The 20,240-nt window shown below is 37.8% G+C and overlaps 1 protein-coding gene across 2 annotated transcripts in view; it reads right to left on the bottom strand.

Annotated features, from left to right (window-relative positions):
• NUDT14 (nudix hydrolase 14) overlaps positions 1-20,240 on the bottom strand; it is a 57,990-nt gene that overhangs the window by 24,338 nt on the left and 13,412 nt on the right. The window contains exon 2 of one of the 2 annotated variants that reach the window (XM_071557371.1): positions 5,918-5,961. The exons of the other annotated variant lie outside the window; for it this stretch is intronic. Coding sequence (XP_071413472.1) covers positions 5,918-5,961 — 44 coding nt within the window. The remainder of the gene's footprint in view (positions 1-5,917; positions 5,962-20,240) is intronic. 2 annotated transcript variants of the gene reach the window in all.

The following is a 20,240-nucleotide window of genomic DNA, read 5'->3' as shown; positions in this document are numbered from 1 at the left end:
CAAATATCATATGCAAACAAATAGTGTAATTACTTGGGTTGAAGGAAATTATTAGGCTACTACATTTTTTTCTTTCTAATACCAGAAAAATTATCATTATCCTGATAGCATCCTTGATAGACAGATATCAAGCCTAGACCTGAGCGTCTTCAATGACAGTGATTACAAAACCTGCCTTCCCAGATGGTCTTATTGTTTATTGGTGGAAACAGGTTCCTAGTGTTTAATTTAAAAAATACTTTCCACATGATCCACATTTCTTCTTCTGCCATTGATCACTGATGAAATTAAATTATTCCAGCCTGCTCTATAATGTTTCTTTACATTTTTGTGCTAAGTAGTAAGTAATTTTTCTCCTCAGTTATGTTATCCTTTGCATGAACATGCCCAGCCCTCATTACATTCTCTCAGCTATTATTTCCCTAAACTTTTCACGATTTTTTTTGTTTGTTGAACTACATCCAGTTGATTTGAAACAGTGCATTATCTTCTGCACCATCTTTGAAGATAATCAAGAAAATTCCACATCATGGACACCCCAGAGGAGACATTACAAAGACAGACAAGGTTTACAGCACAACAGCACATCACTGCATGTAAAAGGCACATGCCACCCAAGAAAGACTTTTTTTACCTATAAAGATGTTAAAAAGCTGGTTTTCAACCATTTTAAAGCTCCTGTGATAATTCTTGCACAACAGAAGCATCTGAGTTAAATTTCACAGTGTCTTATAATACACTAGGACATAAACCAGAAAAATACATAGAGGATTAAGTTTCCATAAAGCCCAACTGATCTGGCATATGAAATAGGAGAAGGAATTTAATCCACTCCCATAATGTGGTCAGGGCACATGACTTCCACCCTGTCTCCATAGCTGCCTGCTACAGCCACTGAGCCAGAATAGCAACCCTGGCTTCTGCAGGCCACTCGCCCGCCAATAGTGACCCATCCCCTGGCCAGGGCTGGGATGCAGGAGGCTCCAGGTGCAGCTGTTGGGCAGCCACATTCCTCCCTCCTCCTGTGCAGCCACATCCCCCGATTTCAGCAGTTTGCAGCAGCCAGACCTCGGCCAGGTAACTTCAGAGCACAGAGGGAATGGCTGAGTCTATTCAGCCCCTCGTTCTGAGTTATGTTCTTTTTTAACTTGCCTCAAGAACTACTTTCTGTTTGCCCCCAGGAGTGGTACCTGCAGGAGTCAACAAGCAGAGGTGCTGATTGCCTCAGTTTCCTTCACCCTGATGGAAAACTCCCTCCTGATGGAAAACTACACTTTTCAGTTGTCTTTGCAATGGATAAAGTATTAAACCCCTTTTCTGAGCAAACTAATTAAATTAGCAATCAGCTTTTTAAAAATGTGAAATAAATTAATCTCTTTACTTAAAAGACGAAGTCCTATAAGGCAGAAATGCTATTTCCGTCCTCTTTTTAGAGAGATAAGAAAAGATTTTCATTAAGAATTTTTAAGTCAGGAATTATTACTGAGGTACTGTGACATGTTTTCTAAGGTAAAAACACGACATAAATAGGATACAATGCATGTGCAGAGTTTTCAGCTTTTTAGTCCAAATGCCTTTTCCTTGTCATGTGATTATTTTCAGAGTTGAGAAGGACTCGCATAATAATCTTGCACACAATCAGGTCTCCTCAAATTTATATTCTTGTAAATGTAATGAACTTTACAGTGAATTCTTCATACTTTTAAATGGAGAAGTAGCAATAATTCTGCTTTATATCCATTCCCAATGCAATTGGAAAGCTGTCCTTGTACTTGTCAACTTGCAAAAGGTACAGTTGTGTCCCTGTTCTTGAGCATTATTACTCAAAGCACAGAAGGGAGCACATGACTGTACATTGACCTTCATCTGTTCCCAAATTATGTCTTTTAAGAGCCTTGAATCTGTTTAAGGGAAGCTGCTGAAACCTGAAACGAACTTGGTCTATTGCTTTATAAAGTAGATGAATGTAAAACTAAAGGATTACATTTCAGGCTCTTACTGTACTAAATATAGCAAAATTAGATGAGGGAGAATATAACGGTAACCTGAGTCTGGTTTTAGAGAATAATTTTTTGTTACAGGTATTGATGGTTACTATGTAATAATTGGTATGTTTCTATTTCCAACAAAAAACCACCACAAATTTACAGAGGGAAAATTCCCCCTGATCAAGATCTTTATTTTTAAAAGCAGAATCCTTAAATAAAATTAACAACTTAAAAAAAATTAACCCCGCAAATCACAGCCCCACAAATTGCTAACCAGTTTTGACAAACCCAGGTCTAAAAGGAATCTTGAAATACACCTTGCATCTGAATTTCCATGGCTTGCACTCTGCTTGATTTTCATAAGGGTATGTTTAATAATCAGCAAACACATCAGCTGAGTATTAAAGGGAAAATTACACATAATTGGAAAAGTAAGCAGTTCATTAAATAACTGCAGAAAGCACCTTTTGCTGTGTGTCACTGCCCAACACAACAGGCCAGAATTATATTAACACTTACAAGCACCACCTCAGTATTGTTCAGTAATTAAAGTGGAAAAGAGGTAATCAAGTATTTTTATTTTTATTCACTCATTTTTAGTAAACTTCACTGTTGCTTCTAATGATGTAAGAAAACCTTCTAATTAGTTCTGAACATGTTCATCTGCATGTTTCAAAGAAAGATTAACTTAAATGTAACTTCACAGGATAAGAACAACAGTAAACTCCTTATTTTCCAAAAAAGAAATGGCTTAGAAGTTGACAGATTTCTTGACAGGGCTGAAAATTTTTGACAGTTGTCAGATAGGAACTGTAACATTCATTAAGTATTTAATCTACTTAAATAATAAAAACCTTCGGGTGGTAAGAGACTTTTAGAGATCATCTGATCCCATCTCCAGCTCAAAATCAGGTTAAATTCTAAGCTAGGTCTGATTTCTCTGAGCCTTGTCCAGTCAAGGTTTCAATTTCTCCAAGGATGGAGGTTCCTCAGTTTCTCTGGGCAAAAGATTTTAGGACTAAACTACTGTCTATGGGTATGTCCTTGTGTCCTGGGGTCTTCCTTATGTTACAGTTTAAACTTAAATATGGTCAGAAACGCATTGTCTATGCACTCAGTTGACTTTTGACAGCACAGGTTTTTAAGGTCTGCCTTGACAACAATTTATTGTGTGACCAGTAATAAATGGTAGAAAACTTATTTTTAAGTGACATGGAGGGATTAAGAATAAGCAATTATTTGTTTAACATAAATTATAGAGCTGACTCCAGGACTGACAGTCTAGTTCTGAATGGCGTTGATCTTAAGAAAGCTCAGGACTGACTCTAGACTCATGCCTAGATCTGCAATAAATGGGGAGGGGGAAGCGGGGGGGGGAAGAGAAAAAATTCTGCCCAGGAACACCTGATAACAATTCTGTTACTGTAGTGAGTGCTCATGGCACTCCAGCATACAGTTAAATGATCTTGCCCTTCTGCAATATATACTGACATTTTAAAAGGTGACTCACACTTTGGGCAAATGAAGTGACTACTGCAGTCCTTAATGTTTTTGTCTTTGTATAATTTAATCAGCTGTTCACCTGAACAGTTGGAAAGGATACATTTATACAAAAATAACTTCATCTCTCTTGGTAAATATTTTCCTGTATCGAGTCTATCTGCTGATACAAATCTATTGACTATTGGCCTATATTGACCTAATCTGAAATGAGAAAGAACACTGGTGTCCCAAAGGAACCCAGCACACAAGCTCTCAGTTCATGCACCAAGGAAGTTAGTCTTAAGCACATTTACTTGTGCTGCTGAAAGAGGATGACAAAGACATGAGACACAATGTCTGGTTTTATATAGCACAGTTGTAGGTTTTTTATTCAGCATCATTAAGTTCATTATGCAGACCAAATGTATGTAAGTATAAATATATACATATGTGTACTTTACAGATCTGGCATTCCAATGCATACCTTTGATTTAGGTAAACAGCCCTATTTAAAAAACATTGAGCATTTAACAGTATTACAGCACTTTCAGAAGTAGCACAACTTTTGAATACTTAAAAAAAAATATTATGATAAAGAGATCTTAGCTATGGGAAACATCTTCAATCTTCCTCAAGCAGACATATGCACTAAGAAATCCTGACCAACAGGACATGTGTCACAGAAAGCTCTCTCCTTCTTCAAGATTTATCCTTCATTAAGAGTAATGAACCCTTAAGAGCTCTCTAAGTATGACGTCCCCTGTAATCCTCAGCAACTAGTTAATGTGACTTTTCCATACAACAAGCCACACAGCTGACTATTAACACATAGCAAAATGTAGGGTTTTAATGAATTATAAGGGATTTTGAACCTGACTAATGTATCTGGTTTCCTATTCGCAGGCACAATTTATGTGAAACCATGGATTTTCTATACAGAAAGTTCACATTATTACCTTTGGTGTCAGAAGCTGCAATGAGTTTCCCTGTGAAAGAGTGATAGACATTCTGCAGTTCAACAGTAGTCACTAATAAGTTTGGGTGGCAGCTGTTGTACATCTGAAGCTAACAAATGTTATGTGACCAGAGATGACTGGCACGACATGTGGCCATTGCCTTTTTATAAAGTTATGTTCTCAACTATTTTAAAAATGCCCACAAAAGTCCTTCAGAAATACTGTTCCCAAGAAGTTCATGGAAAGCTGATCCTTTAATACTTACCCCACTCAGTTGCATATATTCACACATTATCACACAGTGATAAACTAAAGTTTAAACAAAAATAGCAATACAAATTCATCTGTAAGTCATGTTCTCAGCACTGTGACTTGAGGCTGGATTCATTTGCTACAATGGGCATATATTAAATTTCCAGCAATCAATTATCATTTCAGCCTTTGTATCTGCGATCATAAATTCAGGCACATGCCCATATGGACAGACAAAGTGCAAAGAGAACTGTCTTCCAGGCAAATTCCAACAGCAAGTGTGAAGTTCAGTAATGAAATATCATTCCCTTCTCTGTCCTCATTCTCAAGCAGTACAGGCATTTTTAATCTAGCTAATACTTTCCCAGTCTTCCTGGAAATTTTACCTTCTTAATATTTGTACTGATAAAAAATGTTGCCATCATTTTATGTCCCTCACAGATACCTACATACAAAAAGACTCGTATGTAAGGATTTAGAGGGTTCCAACAGAGAAGAATATCCAATAATGCAACTGATTCTACTTATTTCATGCACAAGAAAAACACCTCTCTTGACATGTTTCTGGTTATGCCACAATATTTTTTCCCCAGTAGTGTTTTGCTGCATTCTTTACATTTACTAGAAAAGCTTTCTTTAGGAAAATGTTGTTACCTACACTTTTTATTTTTATCTTCTATGAGCAGATGAAATAAAATATTTATATGTCTTTCAAAAGTAAAAGAGATATAAATATTTTAGTTTTTAGTAACTCTGAGACTAGGTCTGTTTCATATATATGTTATTTGTGGTAATCTTGTATGAACTGATCTTGGAAGTCAGGAGTTAATTGATCTTCTTCCCCAGCAGAAGAAATACAATTAGAATGGCAGAGGAAAGTCCTTCCTTTAGGTGATATATTCCCACTCAAAAAAGAAAAATTCATACAATCCAAACTTTCATTTCCATCTTCTGTGTAACAACTAAAATGTACAATACATGATGTGCTAGAGCTCTTAATATTTGAATAGTCAAGCACAGACAAAACTTACTGAAAACATAATAAACCATGAGGAGATTTTAAAACTTCTGCTAATTCTGTCTAAAACAGTGAAGAACTACCTGCAAGTATAACAAAAGAAGAGAGACTTGAAGAGGAAACTGGAGAAAAAAGAACATCAACAACATTTAATCAGTGGAAGAGAATAGGTATGAAATACAACATACAGACAATGGGAAATAACATGGTTACATCATTACCTGTCATGTGTCCTCATAAAATCCCAGAACTTCTTAGTACCATTCTGGGGGGAAAAGATTAAAAAAATCCATCAGTCAAATTAATTCCAAGTGAAAAATTACTATAACAAAATTTAACAGACATTTATTTATGAGAGCATCCTTCTGGATTTTGACAGTAAGTTTTACAGATACTGAGAACTGTCTTGGGACAGTTCAGAACCTTGAATAAGCAATAAGGTAAGATTATTGTAGTCTTCAGGCCCAATTTTGGCCACAGCATCAACTTCAGACACTCAAGCTAACCACTCAAGGTGTCAGGAAGCTATAAACAGCTATGTTTTAAACAGTAGCCAACAGATCTATGTTTTTCCATGTCCAGATATGGTCTGAGGTGGACAGCTCAGCACTTACCTCCTAACTAAACTTATCTGGGATCTAGGAGCCTTCCCTCTCACTCCTTATAAGGCCCAAAATAACAGTTTTTCCCACACCTGACATACTCCATTCTACACAGCAGCTGTTCCTCTGTACTGCTGGTGGTGCTGAGGGCACTGTTGAACAGCAGGCTTGAAGTCACAGCACTCATCAAAGAACTTGGAGACATAAAATGGATTATTTTCCCAAGCTGGACCAATTTCTGTCGTTCCCCTAGCTTAAAAAGAGTTATATCCACTACTGCACAGCTGACAGGGATCCCTGAAAACAAGTATTCTTCCACAATCAACAGGCATACACTTGCTTACATCTATATTCTATCTTCTATAGTCACCTATAGCAATTCATACACACCTGTTAATTGAGACATGTATATAATTCTTTACCCTGCTCATTAGAAGTGTGATGGTATTTTTCAGCCGAAATACAAGTCAAGAGATTTCACTCCCAGGTCAGTTTTAAGTCTGTATGAGGAATCACTATACAACCAGAGGAAATTCGTGTTGTTCACACCTTTTCTTATTAGCAACACAGAAAACTGCAGACCAAGAATATGTCTAATGTGAACAGCAGCACTAGGTTTCCATTATAAAATATGGTTAAATGGATGATCAAACCCTGAGCAACTGGTTAATGATTTAAAGCAGGTAAATGTGAGCAATGAAAGAAGAATCAAGTTCAGTTGGTGGGTAAAGGTGCCAACCAATATAGGCAGGCCCCTCAGCTCTATTACAGATGTCATGGCTACCAAGTACACAACAGCTGGTGGGGATTAGATAACAAGCACTCTGGTTCAGAGATTAAGCTCCTGAGCTTTAGGAGTTGACCGAGCTTTTGGGAAGAGTGACGGTTTGCTTGCTAGCTCGTTTCTTCTTCATCCCCACAACTCTAATTATAAACAATTGTCCACATCAAGAAAAACTGTAGTCTAGGCTTCCACTGATGTCTGCACATCCCTTCTGTGAGCACTGACAGCAATCAAATGTGTGCATTACAGGAGAAGCCCTGTCATTGTTCAAATGCATTATAATGTTGAAAGAGAAATAAAGACAGAAAATTCTCAATGTGAACTGAAATGTTAAAGAGGAGTACTTATCCAATCCATCCCACCTGGTGAGAGATGGATGAACAACTTTGACAGAACTATGATACAAGACACAGTTGCAACACTTGAACTTAATAGCATAGGCTGTGTTGTGTGGTAAGATAATTGAAAGTATTAAATGTTTAAGGTCAGCTCAATTCTTCTGGAGCTCTACTTCTACCTGTAAGGCAGGATTTTCTTTTGTTTGCAGATTGTTGAGCAATTTTCCATTTAACACTAGTGAATTGCAAAACTGTGCACCAAGGATAATGTCTTCTGCATGCACCTTCATACTGTTTATCCAGTTTCAACCTTCCCCTGCTCAAAATGGTAAGATGTGCTCCCATCATCCATTCTACCTTTGCAGTGTCCACTTGGGAGAAATGAGGGTGTTCAGCTGATGGAGAAGACAAAAAAAAGTGTCTCACTCAAATCTTTCACTGCATTAATTTAGGCTGTTAGGCCTGTGATACTACTTTCTAACATATGATCCCAGCAACAATCTTCCTGGCTCTTTCCTCCTGCCATCATTTTGCAAATTACAGAACCTGACTGCTTTGGAGCACTTACAAGAGGGTTTCAAATAGCTGAGGAAAATTACACCCTAGAGATTCATCCTCATCCAGATGGGATCCATCAGATCGGAACGACCTCTTCTCAAGGATGAACTCCATTACCATTACCAGAATCTACCTCACAGACAACCACATAATTTTTAACAGAAAGGAAAACAAGGAACTTAGTACCTAAAAAGAAACTAGTGAGAAAATAAAATCTGTACTTTCTTTTTTCTAAGCCCATGTAATGTGGTTTCTTCAGAACATGATCTGATTAGTGTAAGATCCAAATTCAAAACCAGCCACAGGCTAAATTAATTTGAGTCTGTTCAGTCAAGATGTTGGTTAGCATCATACACTCTGACTGAGCAATGCTTGTTAAGCTATTTTCTGCCTATATTTGAATAAAAAAAATATTTCATATGATCAACCTGCACCTGTCCAAATAAATAAATCAATAAACAAATGAAACATTCCAACATCTCTTTGTTTACAGTGGCAGAAACTCAAGTGAGCCCCATTCACTCCCTATTGTCCAAGTCAAATGTAATTTGAACCCAACCGTATGGAGTTGAGTTTCTATTGTACCCAAAGTGTGGTTCTTTCCTAACAGACTAGTAGGAAGGTTGCTAATTATTAATAGCATGTAAACAGTTACCAATGGTTCTTATAGTGCTTTACATACTTTACAGAACATTAATTCCAGCCAGTTTCTAACCAACTGTATCAAGCTCTATGTCGTACCTCTATCTTATCTTTAAGACAAAAGTACTAATTGCTGGATTGATCAAGATTCATGCTTTAAAAATCCAAGTGGCTATGATTACTTGTTGAACTGTTCCATTCCATATATCCTGGCCTTTGACAAGGCTCTGCTATTACTGCAGTTACAGATAGTTGGAAGATTAAAGGTATCAATGGTCAACATCACTTCTGAAAAAGTATCCTTGTGAAAGACAAAAGCTCTCTCAAACTCTTAATGCTCTTTATCTTAATAAACATATCATTGCATAATTACAAAGTAGTCCACTCTCCAATGTCTAATAAGGAACAATCACAGTATCTTTCAATGCAATGAAAGCAGTAAGTATAGCTGACTGCTGGGAGATCTAAACGGTGATGACAGTAAGAAGAAAGCAGTATATTACACTGGAGGAAGATTTTTAAAATTATTCTTCAAATAAGGAATGTGTTCTGTGGTGTTTTATAAATATGTCCAAATAATTTTATAGTAGTTTTTATCTGTTCAGAATAGCAGTTCTGATACTGCAACAACCTTGTGTAACACATAATCAATTTGGTAAATCTTTAATCACAAAGCAATCACACTCTAGTTCTGTGCTTAGTGATCAGGTTCTGTGATGTTGCAATGCTGAACTAGTGCATATAGTATGTGTAAAATAATAAAGCAGTATTCCAAGAGAGACAGCATGTGAGACAATTTTGTTTCATGTTACACAGAAGACAGATCACTTACATAAGTACTAACTGCATAAGAAAGCCATACCAGGTCAAACAAGATGCCCATCTTGCCTGGCATCCTGGCTCTAAAATTTACGAACAGAGAAAGCACACAGCAATGCTTCCCTAGAACACCCATCCAAGCCTTTGACAAAAGGCAGCTGAAGAGTGGCAAAAGACAGTCCCTCAAAAAGGCATCCAAATTAAACAGTCCTCCACTGACCCCAAAAACCTAGCAGAAATAGCCATTTCCATACTATCTCAATGTACAATAGTATGCCATAAGTCCTGCTCTGGCTGTCTGTAAAACTGACCTGATAATGGCATCAATACCTTAGTCTGAATTACAGCAGCACGCTCCCAGCTTGACAATTTGCACAAGGAGACTCAATCCCTTTTGGTTCAAGTGATTCCAGGACAACCATGCATTGCAAATTGCTCTCTGCTAGACAAGTGTTGACAGTGGATGCAAGTTCAGCAATGTGACTCCTACCTGCACAGAACTATTTGCTACCCATACTTGATCTTCACATTCTCTGTCCTGCTTCCATCCTTTAAATAATTTTCCTTTTATGATTGCTTCTTGCATCTGCTCAGTGCCATAATTACAGGCAGGAGCCTCTTCACACCGTCTGTTATAGATAAGTTAGACTTGTCTGCAGCCTATCAAAACCCTATTCTTTTTCCCATCTACACTCTGTCTGTCTCTGGCTAAAATGCCTTAAGAATCACTGTGCCAGGGATATCACTGTCCTTTGCCTTCCTGCACTACCTGAGGCAATATAATGTCTGAACAACAAGGTCAAATTGCTGTCAGGATGCCTGTGCAAAGGATAACTTTTGCTTGCTAGAGAAACTCACGGAAGATTTAGCCCAGGCTGTACCATAAAGAAAAGAAAAAGGACATGCTATGCTAATGATGTAGGAGGAAACATCCCCTGGCATTGCCTGTATGGCGATACTGGGTGTGCTCCACATGTGACAGACCCTGAACATGGTCTGACACAAGTGACTCAAGTGTTTCTACTCTCCATTTGGAGAATGGCAATGCTGGAATGCCTTCCTCCTCCTTCTCCCTGAGGGCTGTGCCCATGCAAAGGCTGCCACCCGAGCAGCTCTTGAATGAGCTCATATATGAGATGATGTGTCTCCACAGGTACTCAGCGTTGCACTGATACCATCCTGGGCCTTCAAAAAAACCCCAGCCAAAACAAACCAGCTGCCCTCAGTCTGGCTGGGGTGTACAGCTCTCCTGGGACTCACAATTTCTCTGTAGATGAAGATTTTTCAAATTGAGGGAATAAGTACTTTAATGCAATTTTAGAGAGACATATGTAGGCCTTTCTTAAGGACCATATCCAAGGACCTTCCTAAAGAACAGGATCTGTTTTATAAATAATACAAGTGAATTACAGCTGTGGTCATGACATGCAGCTTATGCAGCTTATGGTAACCTTGGTACAGTGCCACAATAAGAGCTGACAGCAGAAATCTGTAAAAATATGAATGACATTGAGATGGGGAATGTGACACAATTATTCACTATTTTTTGTAATACAGAAGCACTATGTCATAACTGGCTACTGAGGAAAAGGCTGAGATTTACCTGGGGACTGACCTGTCTCCTTTCATGCAACCAGCAAAGTCCTGCAGCTGCACAGAGAGCTTTGCCTTCCTTATGTATAAAAGAACTGACAGCTCCTGAAACAGCTACATACAAACTGTATTACATGTATGTTTTAAACACATAATTAAAGGCTTATACGTCTTATATTTTATTAAAAGTTTGATTCTGAAGAGTAAACTGAAACCATGTTAATATAACGGTGAAAGAACATTCGCTATTACTCTACGAAATAACAGTTTCACATTACAGAACAGTGTATCAAAAAATCCTCCACATGCAGGTTTACAGTTATAGATTTCCTGAAGTTACTCTGTTGGGAGTTCAGACAACTCTAAACCCCAAAATTTTTGTTGGATTGTCACTGATTTAATGACTTCTTGCAATGAGCTCTGGACAGACAATATGTGACTGAAGCAAAAATGATCTTTACCCAAAATCTACCTGAAGTTTTTCCTATTTGCCTTATTTAAATATTTAATAATTTTAAGAGCGACTGAATTAAAGGCACTGTCTTATGTCATCTCCCAGAAGAAAACTTCTTGGACAAAGTATGACTGGCCAAGAACTGTAAAGTTACACCAAAACCACCTTAGTAAAAAGGCTTCATACCTTGTATTACATATTTTTGAGGATAATGTTAATGGGCCATGCAGGCGGATCACTTAAAATGCAGGCAACATATGTCCAAAATAAGCAAACTAACTTCACATATGCCGCTTAAAGAGAAAGGAAAAAATCTGTCCATGACAATGATTAACTTCTGACTGTTTACATTACAGGACAGACAACATGATGTTTGGCGACCCATTGTGAAAGGCACTAAACATATGTAGTGGGAACAGTTCCTGTTCAATAATCTTACAATTTAGTTAGAGCCCAGACAAAAGTTGGTGTAAACAAACAGAGGCAGTTAAGAAAAATGACAAATACGTTATGGTATAGATAAGCTACTGCACAAGCTATGAGGGTTAAAATGACAAACAGTCATGATCCCCTAGTCTCTACCAGTTGGACTGGGTTTAAAGCAGTTACTCAAGAAGTAAATGTTCCATATTTGTGAAAAAATCCAATTTAAGAAGTTGAAGCAATTATAAAAATAACTCTGTCCTCATTGCTTCATTTACTCTGTTTCCACAGTCCTAAGACACAAAAGCAGTTAATGTCCTTAACGTAAAGGGATAATGAGCATTCCTCATGTAATAAAATAATTACAGTATAGGTACAGAAAAACAGATAAGAGAATTAATTGGTAAATAACGGTCTTAAACCAGAGTCAGCAGAGCCAAGCAAGTGTGCGGTCTCTGTTTAATGATTTACATGGAATAAAGCAGTAAAACTACCTAGATGAATAATGAGGGTTTGTTTTTTTCCTGCTCTCAGAAAAAAATTTTAAAGGTAGGAGGCTTATGTTTTCCTTGAAAAACTTGTGTAAAAGTTGATTTTCTATTGCACAAGTTTTTCAAGGAAAACATAAGCCTCCTACCTTTAAAATTTTCTACAAATGTAGAAATCTTCTACAAATGTATCTGCACAGTTCCATATCGATGTGCACAGCAGTGCCTGTATCTGGAAATTCACCACATTCTCCTGCTGAGGAGGTTACTTGTTGTCCAGAGCCGCACAACAAGACAACACCAAACTTGCCACTTTATTAGACGGGTTTTCATCAGGTTAATCCAGACGATGAGCGTGCCTGGGGAATCAAGTAACTGACTCATGAAGACAGACAAAAATCTGCACCAACGCAGCAATCTCCTGCCACTTTCATTTCCCTAATGGTCTTAGCTTAATACTTTTCACCCATATTCCCCTTTTTATGACCAGTAAAAGCTGCCAAGAGCTAATTTGCAATAAAAGCAACTCAGTAATTCAGTACTTTTTGGCTTATATGTGGTTCTGCAATGGGAAAGATGTGTATTAGCTGCTGCTTCTTGAGTCACAGTTTGTGGGCTAAACAGAATGGCCTTCTATGATAAACCCATGGAAGCCAAGCCCTTACCCCTCTGTAAACGAACCTTTCCCTTCCTTTCTCCACTCACTACAGAAATGCTGCTATCAGTTGAGATTTCCTTGTTGCATTTCTTTTTTCAGCTTAATGGAACCTGCCATCACATCTATAGCAGTTTTCAGTAGAAACACAAGGATTTATAACCTAATATAAACAATTTCTTGCCAGCTGAATTATTAATGCTATAACTCTCTGTTATATAGAATCAATACATAATGTTTCCAGTGCCCATAGAAGCTCCACTTCCAGGACAAAATCAGGACTTTATGCTTTTCACTTTGCTATCAGACAATTGCTCACCAAATTACCTTGCACTGTCTGAACATTTTTCATAGTATTTTCAGCACATGCCATATACAAAAACTATGTGAATAAATAAAGAATAAACCACCAGCTTTGACACAAAAAATCCAGAGTTTGGGATTTTTTAAAAGAAATAAAGCATTAGTAGTCATCATGATGCTGTGAAACCTGCATGAAGAACAGAAACTAAACAAAAAGACAGCTAAAGCAAGTTTGGACTTGTAAAGTTCTCCAGATAAGAAAAAGTACCTGTTCCATACACTGTTAAAGTTTCATTGTTTCCTATTGAATATTCTTTTTGCATTCATGAATTAGTCGGATATTCTTTTGTTTATAGAAGCCAGAGAACTGCCATGCTGTACCTAAAAATTCTCATTCACACACAAAAAAGAGTGCAAATGAACAGTCAAAAGTAAGATAATTAATAATCAACCTTTTCATCTCAAGGGAAGACCCTGTCCTGAACAGACTATTTTGCATCTGTAATCTGATTGAAATAAAGACTTATCATAATTTTTTTGTCTACTTTAAAGGTTTGATTTGTGGCAAGCAGGAAGAAAGCTGTCTTCTTTTTATATAATTACAGACTTCATAGGAAGTACTAAATATCATTCAAAATGAAAGGGAGCACTTTCAGCTGGCATGAACCTATGTAGCACAGTTAAAAAAACCAATAAAAACAATAAAATTTTAATTTGCATCAGCGGAGTGGGGTTTTTTTCCTTTTGAATGTACACATCAGTAGTAGGGAACTGTCTTGTGCTGGGCTATCGTATGACATAACTACTAATTGAAATGCAAAGCGTTGGCGTTGAACCCGCTCAGTCCTGGGGTGCAGTCAGAAAACAGAGCAAGTCAATTGAAACCAAGGCTTGCCCCTTTTCCTACTCCAGCTGTGCATCTTTGCTCTACCCCTACCCCACTATTGATATTTGCATAACTACACAGGAAGATGGTTCTGGGAAGTGACCTAATTAGAAAAAAAAAAAGAAAAAAAGAAAAAAATGCTTTACAAAAAAAACTGATGAAAAAATCGTATTTAGTAACCAACATGAAAGTAATGCCATTATAGATGTTGCGAGGTTTCACCAGTGACCATTAAACAGAACAGCCTTGGTCTATCCACAACTCCTCCAAGAGGATGGAGATGTATCTGATGGGGAATGTTCTACAGAAAGACTTATGCACATAAAAAAAGCCTAAATTACAATTTCACTCCACACCCACTAATCCACTCCATTAGACTGCACACGCTGGAGTAAATGAAGCTGCATCTTCAAAAGCAATTTGCAGAATTACTTGCTGATGTTGAAAAACTACTTCAAAAGAGTTTAAGTGTTATGGAATTTTACTGGTTTTTTTTAAACAAGCCACTGTTTAAGCTCAAGAGGAAGGGGGGGAGTGTTTGCTTTTTAAACAAAGGTTGCAAGATTTCATTACTAAACTATTCAGTGTTTATTTTCAAAGCATCATAATTACAAATAATGGCATTCTGCAGTTCTTAACTTCCCCTATTCAAATATTTCAGTTAGAAAGGACTACACTTAGTGCATCCAAAAATACACAAAATTATGACTTTTTAACAACATTAAAAGTGAACATTCTACCTGAAGCACAAATACTACTTCTGCTAATTGGCTTTAATTGGCAATATTAACAATTTCAGAAGTAAGACTGACCTAGCCAAGCTCATGGGGACAAATCACCAAAGAAGGACATGCCAGCTCCAGCTGACGCAGCAGTTCTGGGCAGGGCAAGACAAAGTGCTGCAGTCTCATAATGCTCATTTTAAGGCTTGAATAAGAGGCAGGAGTGCTCAGCTCTGTGTGACAGCCAACTCTTTGATGCATGAGCTTCTTATCTGAAATTAGCTAGAAGACATAAAGGTACTTCTTGAAGAAATCATAACGTATTCCAAAGTAGACCACACCAGGGCTACCTCAGGAGACATAAAACCTAAGGTCATAGACTGTAATTTTTACAACCCATATCAATTTTCTCTTCAAAGTGAGGGTTATTCTGGTAGGAGTTTGTAATGAAACTGCAAACAGATGGTTATAGCAATAGAGTTTACTGTTCAAAGGTGCAATTTTTTCACACTTTGGGAGGTAAGATAAACAATGGAGAATGCATTAATTTATTCAACTGTTAATGCAAAACTGGGCCAAGCCACTTTGTTCATTTTATGTACATCAACTGCCAGAACAATTACAACTAAGATACTTGATGTGTAAGTAAACTTTCTCCTATAATCCTCTGGAAGTTTACTTTTCAGGTCACAGTTTGTTTTTTGTGTGTACTTTTCAACAATGGAGTTGTTGCAGTTTAGCCTGGCAGTCAACTATCAGTGAGATCGCTTACGTTTGAATGAAATTTATAAAACACACGAATTAAGTGCATATAACTACACTAAATTAAGTCAAATCTCCTTTCCCACCTTGTTTTTCTGTTTTTGATATCCATCGTTATCAACAACAATTGCACAAACAGATCTAACACACTTTTTTCCCAAGGCAAATCTGTAGTAACACACTGAAATCCATAATACAAAGAATAAGGATGCAGAGCTTGCCTTAAGAAACACAATATGCACAGAGGTCAAATTTATGACTTTTCTCTCATCATTTTACTGCCAAGCCAGCATATAATTTAAGGTTATAAGCTGAGATACAGATGGGAACTTCTTAGTAGTGAGTTAAATCCAATTCTGTACAAAGCAACCGATTGCTCACACATAGAGTTTTCAGACTCCAGTGTCAGTGTATACAAAAGACAAAAATTAAAGCGAGTATTCAACTGTTCTTTTATTTAAATTCTTGTTGTATTATTGAATTTTTCTGCACGTATTATGCCATTTTCACTAAACTGTGGGAACTTTTAAGTCTGTGATGCACTTTCTTATTTTGCAAGGATGAAAAGAGCATACACTTTCCACATTTACCAAATTATTAACACTACTTTTTTCACAACATTATAGTAAAACATGAAACCTGAAACTTTGACTGAACATAGTTAAGGAATATATTCCTAATAATGAAAGATGTTTTAACAGAGATAATATAATTTGCAAACTGTGCATTTCACTGATGGGACAGAAAAATACTTTACAGTAAACAAGTGCTGCACTTTCAAACAGATTTACTGCACATCTCACACAGCCACTTCCACCCATACTTGCCAAAAGCCTCCACAGAAAAAGGCCATTTCTCTAATCTTTTACCAATATTTTCTATTATTGCTAAAGAAAAAATCTCACACAATTTGCAGTAACTATAGTAAGAGGCTGAGAAACAGGACCAGGAGGCTCCAGCTTAGAGAACAAAAGCCAGGTAACTACCTCAACAAAAGGCTGCTGGGATCTCCTGGGTGTTCTGCACTTCATTTCTTTTTCTGCAGTTTTCCCTACTTGTATAAATTGTTGCAAGTTCATTTAAGAAATGTTAGAAACAAACAAACAGAATGGCTGTAAAGTTCAGTAATAAATGAATCTGGGAAACACAGACATTGGTTCGTATTGCTACTCCAATTTTAAATAATTCATGAACAACTCTAAAAGACAAGATTCAAGTAAACATTTTTGACATTCAATAACCTTCACTTTTAAGGCCTTCACTGGAAAGATGGAAGAACTTAATTTACTCTGAGTCACAGCCATTTCAACCAAAAGCCAGAACTCCCAAATACCACCTAAACATCTTTACTGAACAATGTCTTATTCTGTAGTGAGATTTAAATTGCAGTATTTGTCTAAGATGTCAGAACTATTTCTGCTCCAATACCTGATGGAGTTTTAGTGAAATTCAGTGAGACTGAATGCTGAAAATTCCTTTGGAAAACAGCACCTAAACTCCTAAGTTACTAAAGACAACATTTCCCAAACTGCTAAATTTTGCTGAGACACAGATACTTATAAGAATTTGTTTTTTCAAAGACATCAGAAGAATTACAAACATTTCCAGGAAACCTGTTTCCATCTTTTCTGGTCCACTGGTAGCTGATTCTTTTGACCACAGAGTTACCAAGATACAGGGCCTGACTGAAATTTTAGATGAGTGATATTTAATGACAGGGGAAATAATTCTGCACTGATCATAACATGCCTTAATCAATCCTGTCTGTCTGTAGTAGCTGTTTCAAGACAGAGTAAAATTTAATATAAAGTCCCCATTGCAAGTCCAAGATCCCATAGCTGATGAGAATTCTCCCTAAATATTCTTGAGCAACTTCCTGTAACACTCATTAGTCAAAGTAACCTTTCAACCCCATAGGAAGAGGACTCTCCAAATGCTACACATTGGGCAAACACTGCTTTGGTCCACATCACATTCCCACAGCTCATGAGTCCTCTGACTGCTATAGCCCTCCAGAGCATCTGGGACTGCTGCCTCATGCAGGATCTCTGACTCAGAGACATTCACCCCTCTGACTTTGCTGGGATTTAGGGCTCTCGCCTCACCCCTGCAGGCACAGCAGGGAGAGACACAAACACAAGTAAAGTAAGTAGAAGCAGAAAATGAATCTTAAAATCATCAGTCCCAAAGCAACCACTACGCCTACAAGCATAATTTCTTCTTTGCTACCCTAGGTCATGACCCTCATCCCTAAGAGGAAGGAAAGAAACTGTCCTTTCATCACTAATTTCACTATGCCATTCAGGAAAACAACACTGACAACACCATAAAACCACAGTTTAAGTTGCCACTGGTATTTCAGCCAAAAGCTAATCACCACCATCAATTGTCTAATATTTCTCATTAGCTCTTTAGTCATTCTAACAATCCACTGCAACTTACATGGGATCTGATTAAAATCTTCTCTGGCTGACAAAGTGCCAGCACAGGAAAAAAATTATCCCTCTGCTACCACAGTACTGGACCACTTCATTTATAGATAGATAACAAAACTGCATTCAAAAACTATGCAGTTGATGAACATTGTTCTAATTTCAGAAACAAAACCTACTGACCACGGCACCTAAAGCAGAATACCGATGAGAAAAGCCCATGCATAGACTGTTGTCTCATTAAAATTGGATTAAAAAACCCCCAACACAGAAAACAATCCATCATGCATAACTGCAAAGTTACTTGGCAAATGCACCTGAAAAGCAATAGTGTGGGTCACATGATTTTAAAAATAACTAACAAATCTATTCATTTATATATGACTTAAAAAGGACAAAATATTTCTGATGCCGAATTAAAGTCAATGCAGGGACAACACAGCTCAATAACTGGACACCTTCCTCACACACCAGGCTGTACAGGCCAACAAAGCAACAGCATTAACAAGACTGACCAAGGTTAACAAGCAGCAGCCAGGAGATCCCGAGTTTCATCAAAGTTGGGAACAAAGCCAGGTGCAGCACTGCTGTGATTCCATGAAGTAAGAGCAGGGAAGGACCCTCCTACACACCAGGTCTCACAGTAACTCCAGGCTACCACTTCCTGCAAGGCTGTTCATAGACAAGGTCCCAGGATTTTGAGCATGTTTCCTCAGCAATACTCAATATTGTGAGCATGTTAAAACTATTTATTGGCCATTTCTTTGGCTCCTTCAACAGAACACCAAGACACTCTAAGACTTTATCCAAAGCATGCAATGGCACGAACCCAGCACATACAGAAGAGCCTAAAATCTCAGACAAAGAATGAAGGTCACAAGTTCGCTCCACAGGGTCAGCAAGGCTGGTCTGAGAATGCAGGTTTAACATCCACAAGTACTACAGACAATTACACACCTTCCCTTGCAAGAGCAAGACACCCTTTCAGACCAAGAGGCATAGAAAATACAGCACCGCAGAAAGTTCTTTTCCCTTTCATCATCTCCCTAAGGCACAACTGTTAGGTGTGGTTTGTCATCCCACTTAATGCAGGACTGGAAGGCATGACACTGCTCCACCACAGGGGCTGAAAGAATGTAGAGACAGAGGGGAGGGAAGACACAATGCCAACTGGTGTTCATCTCATTTTTTTGAGAAACACTTCAAAAGCAAATATTTCAACAGTTTTTCCGTTTTGTGAAATCGTTTCCCTGACTTTTTTCAGCCACTGGGCATGATTAAATCTCTACTCTCCCACCCCCCAACATAATTCTTACACTTTATATTGTTACTTTTACAAATTAATCTTTCTCTATGGAGGGTACCATAATGATCTAGGGAGGCTTGTACATTCCCATGAGCCTTGTAAGAGTTCTGCCAAGAGTTTTAACTCCTAGACAGATCACAGAGAAAGTAATGAGCTAAAAAGGAACAGGGTTCTCCAGACTGACAGGTCAACCATCTCTCCTTGACAAGAAAAAAAGGATGGTTTATAGAAACAACGAGGGAGACACTTAGGTTTCAAATTTGGCAGAACTATCCCATAAAGTACTGTAGCAGTACTTTCTGTACTAATGATTAGTGAGTGACTCGTTTCACTGAATAGAATGCCAAAACCCACAGAATTGTTTGGGCTGGTAGGAGCCTTCAATATCATTGCCTTCCAACCCCTCTGCCATGGGACACCTTCCACTAAGACCAGGTTCCTCAAAGCACCATCCAACTGGCCTTGAACACTTCCAGGGATGGGGCATCCACCCACAACTTTTGTGGGCAACCTGTGCCAGTGCCTTGCCAGCCCCACAGTAAAGAATTTCCTCCTAATAGCTGATCTAAATCTATCTTCTTTCAGTGATAAGACTCCTTGTCTTATCAATACATGAAATAATCTCACACTATTTTTTAACTTATCTCACATTATTTTTTAACTTATCTAAGCAGTGCAAGTCAGATGAGTTACCCAACAAATGTTACACTGTACAAGCTGCAGTGGTGTGGAAATGTTACTCTGAAGAGTAACACGAGCCTTGCAAACAAAGTAAGC

The sequence above is a fragment of the Pithys albifrons genome, chromosome 6 (genome assembly GCF_047495875.1).
Source record: "Pithys albifrons albifrons isolate INPA30051 chromosome 6, PitAlb_v1, whole genome shotgun sequence".
NCBI classification, from domain to species: Eukaryota; Metazoa; Chordata; class Aves; order Passeriformes; family Thamnophilidae; genus Pithys; species Pithys albifrons.
Note: the sequence above shows the minus strand (reverse complement) of the source record. Positions and strands in the feature narration are given on the sequence as shown.